Consider the following 10,761-nt stretch of genomic DNA (forward strand, 5'->3'; position numbering starts at 1 on the left):
TCTGCTAGATGGGAAATATGTTAACACACATTTCAGCATGCTTGTGAGATTCTGAGAGGTGAAGATACCCAATATTAATGTTAATTTTTTCTTTCTATATGTGAAGTAATTTCCTTTGTGTTTCTGTGAGTCACATATAGATAGATACCCATCTTCATGTATGTATAATCTCAGGGTTCTTCACTTCTGTTGGCTGCAACATGACTAAGATTCACACCCATTAAAACTTAACACTAACGCTAAGTTCAGATTTAATCACCAAACCACGACTTAGTGTTACATAAAGGAGGCTCTGACTCATGAGCTCCCTCGTCTCTTTTTCTTCCCTGTATGCTCAAGCAATCTGGTTCTCTCCATTATTTCGGTTTTTGCAGCAAACCATAGTTTGCTGTTGTGTTGTATACAAAGAGGGTAACTCGCTTCAGATGTCATGTTAAACCACTGTTTAGCATTAAATGCATGAACCTGCTCCCTGTCCCCTCCTCTGGCTTAACTACAAGGAAGAGATCAAAAGCGTTCACGAACCATTGCGTTTAGCTTTATCATGTTTCCCTCCCCCCCCCCCACACCACAGAAAGCGAATATCAGAAACCGCGGTTTGATCTTAGCTTGTTTGACAAACCATGATTTGAGCTAACTACCGTTTGTCCCAATTCAGATGAAACAAACACTGCTTCTGAACTTCTCTTCCCTCATGTGCCAAAGGAGGAGAGGGGCATGGGGAGTGCATGAACCAGAGACATGTTCAGTAGCAGTAAAACAGCGGGACACTTTTGGAATTTTGAGAAGGCAGTAAGATTGCTTATTCACGTCCCACTCAGTGCAGTGAATGTGGCTGGTCCTAACCCATTTAAGTGCTGTTGGAATTGCAGCACAGTTTTGTGTTGACGTTGTCTGGCCAGTGGAGCATTGTACTTGGGAGAATGATGTGCTTCCAGTCTCAGGAGCCTCACCTCATTTGGAACTCTGTTTGTATGCCTTGTTATAACAATTAAATGTTGGATCCCAGAGGCTAAAATAATGGTGACCTCTTCTCGTTTGCCATAGTTTCAGCCGTGTACGATGTAACGTTAAACTTCAGAGGAAACAAGAACCCCTCCTTATTAGGAATCCTTTATGGGAAGAAATACAAAGCTGATATGTGTGTCAGGTAAGCATGGCATGTATTTGAGAGCATGGCACGTATTTCAGAATTGTCACAGTGTCCAAATATGGTGGTAAGCCTGCCTCCTTTTTCCCATGTTCTTTCACCGCATGGATTTGGGATACTTCAGCTGTTCAGGCTTAGTATGGAAGAGCCTCTTTCCCGCCATTAATATTAGAAGACGAAGGCTGTTGCATGCATCCAGCACGACTGCGAATTCTGTAAAAGTAATACTTGGCTCTGCCTGCCATTTCAGCATCTTCCATATTTGGTTTGACAGACCCATGTGGTCGTGGGAAAGTACATTATGTAAAGCTCCATAAATTCCTACTGCCCTCTCTCAAAGATGGTGAACTGCATAGTACAGTCATTCGTATCTTTTAGATAGCTGAGTCCAGTCTGGCTCGAAGTTCTGAGATCCAGTTGCCTGCGCTTTCTCGGCTAGGCCTGCTGTTCAGCCATTTGAATGGATGGCCCATCTCCTCTGTTTTTGTTTTGTTCAGTAAAATACTTGCCAGGAATGCTTTCTGACTGGATCCGCTTCAGGCGTATCTGAAGCAAGTCATTTCTACCCTTGTGAATGGTGACGAAGGAGGCTTTGTCATCTCTTTGGTGCCCCACAGAAATACATGTCATCAGGCTTGCCACAGTCTTTGCTTTTTATGGCCCTAGGAAAAGAAGAATTATCTAGTTCAGGGCTGTCAAACAGAAAGCCCTGAAGGATTATGGGGCTTTTGGGGATCCCCAAAGTGGTCCACAGCTCACCTTTCACAAAAAATACTGAACCATCTCCAGACAATTACCCCTTGTACAGCTCATGGAATGACATGGCAGTGGCAGCCATTACTTGCCTCTCCCACCATAATTTTTTTTTTTAAGCAAGCATTTTAACTCACACCGGTGCTGTGTTCTGAAAGACATGTGCTTTTGGGTGAGGGGTTATAGTTCAATGGGAGAGCACATGATTTTTTAGTATTGTAGCGTTGGAAGAGGGGAAGTGAGTGGCGCTGTGGTCTAAACCAATGAACCTCTTGGGCTTGCCGATCAGAAGGTTGGCGGTTTGAATCCCCGCGTCTGGGTGAGCTCCCGTTGCTCAGTCCCAGCTCCTGCCAACCTCGCAGTTCGAAAGCACACCAAAAAAAGTTCAAGTAGATTAATAGGTACTGCTCCATTGGGAAGGTAAATGGCATTTCCGTGCACTGCTCTGGTTTGGCCACAAGCGGCTTAGTCATGCTAGTCACATGACCCGGAAAAACTGTCTGTGGACAAACGTCGGGTCCCTCGGCCAGTAAAGCAAGATGAGCGCTGCAACCCCAGACTGGACTTAACTGTCAGGGGTCCTTTACCTTTACCTTTTTTTAGAGTTGGAAGGGACCGGGGGGGGGGGCGGTCATCTAGGCCAATCAATCCCCTGTGGTGCAAGAATCTCAACTAGACAGATGACTATCCAGTTTCTACTTAAAAACCTCCAAGGAAGGAGAGTCCACCACCTCTTGTGGGAGTCTGTTCCACTTGCATCCAAAGGTTCCCTGGTTAGATCCTGCTCCAGAGTAGGTGCTCAGAAAGACCCTTGGCTGCTGCCAGTCAGAGCTGACAACGCTCAGCTCAACAGACAAGTTGTGTCTTATGTTCCCAGCTTCCTCAAGCCAACAAACTAAAACGGCATTATTTGTTATACAGCTATAACAGGGGAAGCCAAGTTCCAAAGAATCACAGTCTGTGTGGTTCCTCAACAGAATCTCTATTGTCATTTTAACCTTGTCACTACTTAAGAGTAGATGGACCACAGGAATTTCTTCACTAACTTCTTCAAGTTCCTGTGGTTATCTGACCCAAGCTTTGGTCACCATTGGCCTGTAGCCTTCATTTGGGTGAAAGAAAGAGAATCATGCCACTAATATATATATATATATATATATATATATATATATCACTTCTCAAGAAACTCACCCATCCATTTTTGTACAAAGCAAGAAGTAAGTGTTCCGCTGCGCAACCTATGTATTCTGGCTGTGGGCACCCCCTAGTGGCAAATTCATGGTACGGATGTGACAAAACAGGATTTTCACTTGAATCTGTGTTCATCTAGAGCAGAGCATTCAGTATAAGTAGCATAGAAGTTATAATTGTGATGCTCATCCTTTATTAAATGCTCTTTATTGAACCTTTTTTAAAAAAAACAAACCAGGAGGTTTCCACTAGAAGATATCCCTTTGGACGAAAAGGAAGCAGCAAAGTGGCTCCATAAACTTTACCAAGAAAAGGTAAATCCCTTGTCCTGCCTCTAAGATCTTAAGGAATAATATGCTAATTGAATGAATTCTCAAAGAAGACAGCATTGCTATATCTGTAAGGGAGCAACTAGATGTAATATGGAAGATCCTTCGTGGAAGATCTCCCATGGTTCTTTTAACATAAACATGTTTTCTACCATGGGGAAAGTGCTTTGACATTTCTCCACATTCGTATCTATCTTGAGATACGAATGTGTGCAAAGCTGAATGTATATACTTTCCGTTAGACCATGGTGATGCGATACGTTGCTTCCTCCACAAATGGGGCCCCAATCCTGTCTTTTCTATATCATGTGAGTTTTACTGAGGAATGGGGTTTCACAGTAGCAAAAAAAAAAAAAGGGGGGGGAAGGATATACTAACACTGAAAAAAAATCAGGAATCTGATTTGTTATAAAGATGATACTTCATTGTAAGAGAGAGAATACTAATTCAAGAGAAAACTGTAACTTCTGCTAATAAAGGTTCCATTGGGTTGAGTAGCCTGTTTTTCTTCATTTTTCACATTCATCCCTAAGGCAGCATAGAAATAAAAATACCACTGAAATCAATGGGGCTGATTTCTTAAGTGTTTTAGAATCTGCCCAAGTCGGATCCTCACCCTGCCAGATAAAGGGTTTGAGGGTTCTGTGCTAATCTGATCTGCAAGCTATGGTTCACCAGTGGCACTGGGCATTCTTATTTGCTTATTTACGCTGCCCTTGTCAGTGGAAATGGAAATAGTTGGAGACTAATTACCATGTATTGTATATAGCAGTTAAATCAGTGGGGAAAATAAATGCAACCTGATACAGTTACAGCTCACTCGATGCAGCTCCCCTTAGGGGAATAATAAGCTTGAAACTGAAGATGGTTTACACAGTAACAGCAACTTTTATGTAAGGGCTTGGTGCATGATAGACACCAAAGGAGAAGCCTCAAGGATGTAAGCACATGAGCCTGGGGCTTGTATGGGCTCATTCAGTTCTAAAACCAAGGTTTTGGGTTACATGCAAATGCAGCCTAAGTTTACTACCTTCTAACTTTCTGCAATTGATTGTGTGAATGGGGCCCTGAATTCTTGGGGCTGCCTGAGAATAACTTGGGTTCATCCATTTCCACATACTTCTAAGGACAAGTTGTGTTTTGTTTAAGCAGTAGCCATAACACTTGATGGGGACTAACAGTAGTTTCAGGTTAACACTTCATGACTAGGTTACATGAATAATGTAAAGTGTGACATTGACACACCTTTCAGCTTCCTGGGAGACTGTATTTTATTTATATTTTGTTTTCTTACCATAACCTGCCATTTTATCATCAGGGAACACCATCTCCTATCCAGACAGTGCTGGCATGTAGAAGAAGGCACAATGAATAGAGAAAGGATTTGGTTGGGAATAGAGTAGCAGAGCCTAGTTTCACTAAAAATGTGTTTTTGCTTTTTAAGTAATCATGACGGAACAGAAAATACAGATTGCTCCTGCAGCAATGACTACTGGGTCACATAGACCTGCCTCTGTGACCATATTAAAATGTACAGGCATTGAATGATATGAATGCACCCCTGTGTGTCCCCAAATTAGAAAGGTTTTTCTTTCTCTCTTCAAGGATGCTTTACAAGAGAAGTATAATCAAGAGGGTACATTTCCTGGAGAGCAAATCAAACCTCGCAGAAGACCATGGACTCTCCTCAACTTTCTGTTCTGGGCCACCATTGTCCTGTCTCCTCTTTTCAAATTTGGTTTTGGCATTTTTGCAAGCGGATCTCCTCTCCTGATTCTTTCATTCATGGGCTTTGTTGGAGCAGGTAATAAACGCCAAGCTGAATGTGCACATCTGTATCCTGTGATACAGCCAGGCCCCACGGTCATTTGCTCAGCTTGTTAGCTGACTTGCAGTGAGGTGGGGAAGGAAGATTGTGTTAAGACAAATAAAAACTGCATTCATCTATCTATCTGTACTGGAACACAGTGGTTGTTAGACCTAATAATTAGCACTTTGAGAAGTGTACTCAGAATCTTGTCTAGTCGTACCTTGGTTCTCGAACCAAGGAGCATCCTGCAGCCAATCAGAAGCCGTGGAAGCGGCTCTGGATGTTTGGCTTCTGAAAATTGTTAGAAAACCGGAACACTCACTTCCAGGTTTCGATCATTTGAGAGCCGATTTGTTTGGGAGCCAATGCGTTTGAGTTCCAAGGTACGACTGTATTTTGATTATCTTTCCCAATCGAGCTCAGGATAGGTTGCAATATACACTTCATTTTCTTTTTACAGTAGCCCTATTATAAGTTTCGGCTGAGCAACAGTTACTTCCCTAAGACCATCCAGACAAACCTAATACATTAGCCCTTGCATCACATAGACACCTATTTATAGTTTTATCCTTGTACTAAAGCCTGTGCTGTTTTAGGCTGCAATTCTTTTGTTGTTGTTGTTGTATTTCTATATCACCCTTCATCTGAGGATCACTGGGCAGTTTACAGTATAAAAACAAAAAAGTGCATAACATAGTAATAAACAAAAACAATGCTACACACACAGTTTGAATGGATTATTAAATATATTTTTGAGTCCTTATCAGATGCTTGATCTCTGCACTGGTGTTCTGTGCAGATGTAGCATTTAATGATGCAAAATTCAGGGTCCTAAGGGGCTCGGCTTTTCATTCCAGCCCAGGGCCTGTGGGGCCTGCAGCACTGCAGATGTTGTTGCACTCCCTTGCCCATCAGTCCCCAGCCATCATGGCCAATGGGAATGATGAAAATTGTAGTCCAACAACTTCTGGTAAGCCACCAGTAGAAATGGGTACCAATTTTGGTTTCTCTCACATTTCCAACCTTATAGTTAAGTTCTCCACATTTTCACATCTGTTTGCAATTTAAAAAATTAAAATCTACAAATGGAGTGCAGTTTTCTCCTAATATAGATATCATACTATGCAATTTTGCCAACACATGCATTTTATTTTCCTTAATATTTAAATTTCCCATAATATGGTATATTTACGTATGCTGTTTTTCACAAAGATATGTATTCATATGCACAGTTTACCTTAGTGTGTGCATTTTTGTTTACATTACTTGGCTAGAAAACGGCACTGCAAATTTAGAAAGATGTCTGACATTCAGTTTGTATATTATTTTGGTTATTGCAAATTAATTTGATTCACCTTTTAATACAAACTGAATAAAATTTCTTCCCTATCCCTGGCCATAGTTTCCCTGTCCCTTTTTGGTTCCAATTGGCTCTTTGTAGATAACTTTAAAACGAGTGAAAACTCAGAAGTGGAGTTTATGGGATTGGGTATGGTAGTGCAGAGTTGGATTTCTAGTAGCTGGGCTTTAGGATGCTGAGTTGGTTCTTCCTCTTTCTAACAGCTAGGAATTTGGGAGTGGTGGTATAGAATGAATCAGCACAACACACACACACACACATATATATACACATACACACACACAGCCCAATGTGCATGGGTGTACACATGCATTATGCATATGCACATATTTTGCATATAGTTTACTTTTCAGTATATAACAGATCATTAATGGACAAGAAGTGGCGTAACTCAGTCATCTCTCTTTCCTTTCTGTTTTAAAGCTTCATTTGGAGTTCGCAGACTGATCGGCGTAACAGAAATAGAAAAAGGCTCCAGCTACGGCAACCAAGAATTCAAGAAAAAGGAATAACTTCACAGATACAGTTCCAAACATATAACAAGACTATGGTATCAAATTAACTTCATTGAAAGAAAGACACTTAGAAAACTTATCTTTTTTTTCTTATTAACTGATAACTACTAATACTTGAGCCAAGACTGAAGAAATTGGAAGATTCAAGAGGAAGAGGAAACAATTGACTACTTACCTGCCCAAGGATCCCTGTGTTCATAAGTTTGGGGAGAAAAACATATCTGGGCTAATGTTTTGTTTTATTTTTGGCTTTCTTGTGGGTGGGAGGGGGAACTAATGGGTGTAGCTACATGCATCTTCAGATAAACTGGTTTGTCTTTCAAGAGTACAACACTTGCTCGCAAGAGGAGCTACTGAATGTTTCTTCTTGCTAAAACTAATTTAATATTTTCTTATTCATGGCATCTTTTTTTAAAAAAAACAAACAAGCAAGGCAGCATGAATTGCAGCAAAACACAATCTCCAGTTGACTAACAGCTGCTCCTCGAGGAGGAAGCAGTTTGGAAAAGCTACTTCATCCTTGCAGATGTTTTATTTTTAGGTTAATATTTATTCATTTCTGTACACCCGTGGCGTTCCAATGGCAGCAGTACCTGACTGATAAGCACATACTTTGAACAAGGCACTAGAATTAATGCGGTTCCAGGCTTCCCTACTTGACAAACACATTCCTTACCCCTCATGCACTCCCAGCTGAAACAGGGATGTGCTTAGCTCAGTTTCCTACATAGATCTTGGACTTGCTATTTCTTTCTTTAAAAAAACAAAACAAAAAGCTTTTATGACGACCCTGAAATTATTACCAGTATGACTATGGCTGCTCAGTCATTTCATCTTGGCAGTACTACCCCCACTGCAAAAAAAAAAAGTCTGTTCTCAGAATCTCCTGTATGGCTTGTGGTGCAAAAACAGCATAAAACAACAGAGAAACCTGGAAAGAAATTGTATTCAAAAAGCTACTAATTGTAGTAGATAACATAAGGTTGGTACTGTACCTCTGCAGCCTTCAGCACACTTACTTGGAAGGAAACACTACTGATTTCGGGTCAAAATTTCTTCCAGGCAAATGTGTTTAGGGCTGGAATGTCAGTTTGCCTACATTATCACGGGATATTGCCAGGTCATCCAGCAATCAATGAAGCCTTTATATAAGGTTCAGACTTATTGAGGATTTTCTGCTGCACATTAAGAGCTACCGGTTTGGTTTCAACAATCTCTGGCTCCGAAAACACACATAAGAGCTAAGTAGAAAGGTTCTTGATGTGGTGGCTGCCCTCAGTCACAATGCATTGAGCTTGTTTCCCTGTGGAAAGCCATTTGTTTGCTTGACACAGCCTTCAAGCCAACCATGTTTTGACTGGCACAGCACCTCTAGCTTTACTCCATATAATGAATGTTGTAGGTGAATGACTAGTCACAAAGTCTCCCTTCAGATACTGTTTTGTGCGCAGCTGCCTTTAATAGGGCTTTGCAAATTGATTGCTGCATCTCGGAAATATTTGAAAGCATATGGCAGTGGCATATATCAGATTCGCACCAAAAACACACACACAATGCAATAGGAATTAAGCTCTATTAATGGGATTCAAAGCAGAATTGGGCCCCCACTGCTCCTTACAATGTGATAGTAACACACACATCCTCTCATAGCCAGGGGTAAATGTGTGACATCTTACTTTCCAAATGTTAGCATTTTTTAATTATTCTTATTCCTCACTTGCAGGAGCTCGTTTTGAGAATACTTTTATGTGCAACTTGCCACTCTGAAGTTTGGAAAGATTCTTTGAGGAAACGGCTTATGTTAGCTTTCTCATGCTGATGAATGTTTGCTTAGGGATTTCTACGTGAAAGGTTTTTGGAATTGTCCTATGGAGCCGTGATCAAAACAACCAATATCCAAACATGTAGAAAATGGCATGCAAGAGAATGGTTCATGCAGCTAGAACACTGCGCTACCTGTTCCTATTTCTGCAGAGACAAGCCATTTTTCAAATAAAGCAGTTGCTTGCCTCTTCAGTGAGGGAACTACTATTGCAGAAAAAGATCTTCATTGGCTTCTTAAGTCACAGCCTGCAGTATCCATGAATTTTGCTTTCCCCCAGCATAACATTGTACTGTCAGTCCCGGAATCGGTAAGCTACGCTTCCTGAAAGGGGATAAAATCTACCCTGACTGTAAGGGCAGACAACTTATTAACTTCATTGGAAGTTGAACCTGTGCTTCTTGGGGAGAATCCAGCCATGACTATTTTTTACTTAGTAAATATATTCTGCTTTTTGTTTTGTTTTTAAACAGACAGCTGAGCAGAGAGCTTTCCTCTCTGTTATCTAACCAGAGGACTGAAGAGGCAGGATTGTGTTTTTTAAAAGTACTTGGTAAATAACACTTCCTTGTTGGAAAGGTTTTTTTCTTTCCTCCGTTTAACAGATGCTGTATAATTGCTTTCTGAAGAAGATGTTGAATATATTTTAAATGCACTTAATAACAAAGACAAAGTGGGAAAGTCCCCTGGCTGTGCATTACTATTACTTGTGAGCAAGGAGTTCTGTATTGATAGATAAGGCCAGACACTGTAACAGAATTAAGTGGGGGGCAGGCGGGGGTCGTGCAGGAAGAAACGTTGTAAGGAAGCAAAGAGTGTACAGATCTGTTAAAATAGGTGTCCAGCCTCCACTTAGTGCAAATGGCTCCTGCTAAAAGGTGTTGGGAGTACTGCATGTACATTATGGAGAGAAAAAGCAGATGTTTTCCTTCTGTTTTGTTTTCATATCATGACATATTGATCATATTTTGTTTTTGAAGACATAGCAAAGTATACATTAATTTGTTTGCAGTTTTAGAAAGACATATCCGTTTTGAAAACTGAAGTGTACAACATGGCACAATCTAGTACATGGCAGCTCATCTTTTTGGCTTGAAATTTTGGTTTGTCTCTTCAAATAGTTTTTTATATAAATATGCAGAGTACATGTGAGAGAGAATTACTGGAAACAGCAGTAAGTGTGTCTCATGAAGAATATCAAGCGGTTTGGGTTGGAACAGTGAGCATAGATTTTATACCTTACACTATTTTCTTCTGGTTTAATAGAACATAGCTTGTATATTTGACTACCAAGCCCTTTGAGAGCAATAATAAACAAAATATATCATGAACTTTTTCTTTTTCTTTTGGTCTTTCTTCATTATTCAATTTTAATCATTATTAGAATGTGGCAGCCGTTTCCCCTTTCCTTCCATTGTCAGCACTCCATTTGTGTTTTGATGTCTTGGATTAAAATGTAACTTTTAAATGCATAGGCTGGCATCCAAAGACCTGCTTGAGATACATTCAAGAGCTTGAGCATGCCCCGTGAGGTTGGTTTGTTTTTCATTTTCCACAGCTGACACAATGCCATATTGCGCCTCTTCCTTTACCTTTGACACCTGAGATGTGTGCTTTCAGGACCCACCCTGGGACCTGCTGGCAAAGGGCAGGTAATAAATATTATTATTATTATTATTATTATTATTATTATTATTATTATGAAAAAGAAGAAGAAGAAGTAGCCAGAGGGAGTCTTGCAACACAGCATTGAGGGAAAGGGGTTCCTGCTCATCAAGAAACACATTTAACCTTATTCTTCCACCAGGGACCATACCAAACTACCCACAGA

General features: G+C 40.6%; 1 protein-coding gene across 5 annotated transcripts in view; it reads left to right on the plus strand.

Annotated features, from left to right (window-relative positions):
• Window positions 1-10,261, plus strand: part of AGPAT3 (1-acylglycerol-3-phosphate O-acyltransferase 3) — a 69,207-nt gene extending 58,946 nt beyond the window's left edge. For all 5 annotated transcript variants that reach the window (XM_079974672.1, XM_079974671.1, XM_079974668.1 and 2 more), the window contains exons 6-9: window positions 1,048-1,150; window positions 3,333-3,408; window positions 5,029-5,227; window positions 7,017-10,261. In XM_079974672.1, the coding sequence (XP_079830798.1) occupies window positions 1,048-1,150; window positions 3,333-3,408; window positions 5,029-5,227; window positions 7,017-7,105 (467 nt within the window). In that variant the 3' untranslated portion in view covers window positions 7,106-10,261. The remainder of the gene's footprint in view (window positions 1-1,047; window positions 1,151-3,332; window positions 3,409-5,028; window positions 5,228-7,016) is intronic.
• Window positions 10,262-10,761: the final 500 nt, after the last annotated feature.

Source organism: Podarcis cretensis (genome assembly GCF_951804945.1).
Source record: "Podarcis cretensis genome assembly, chromosome: 4".
Lineage (NCBI taxonomy): Eukaryota > Metazoa > Chordata > Lepidosauria > Squamata > Lacertidae > Podarcis > Podarcis cretensis.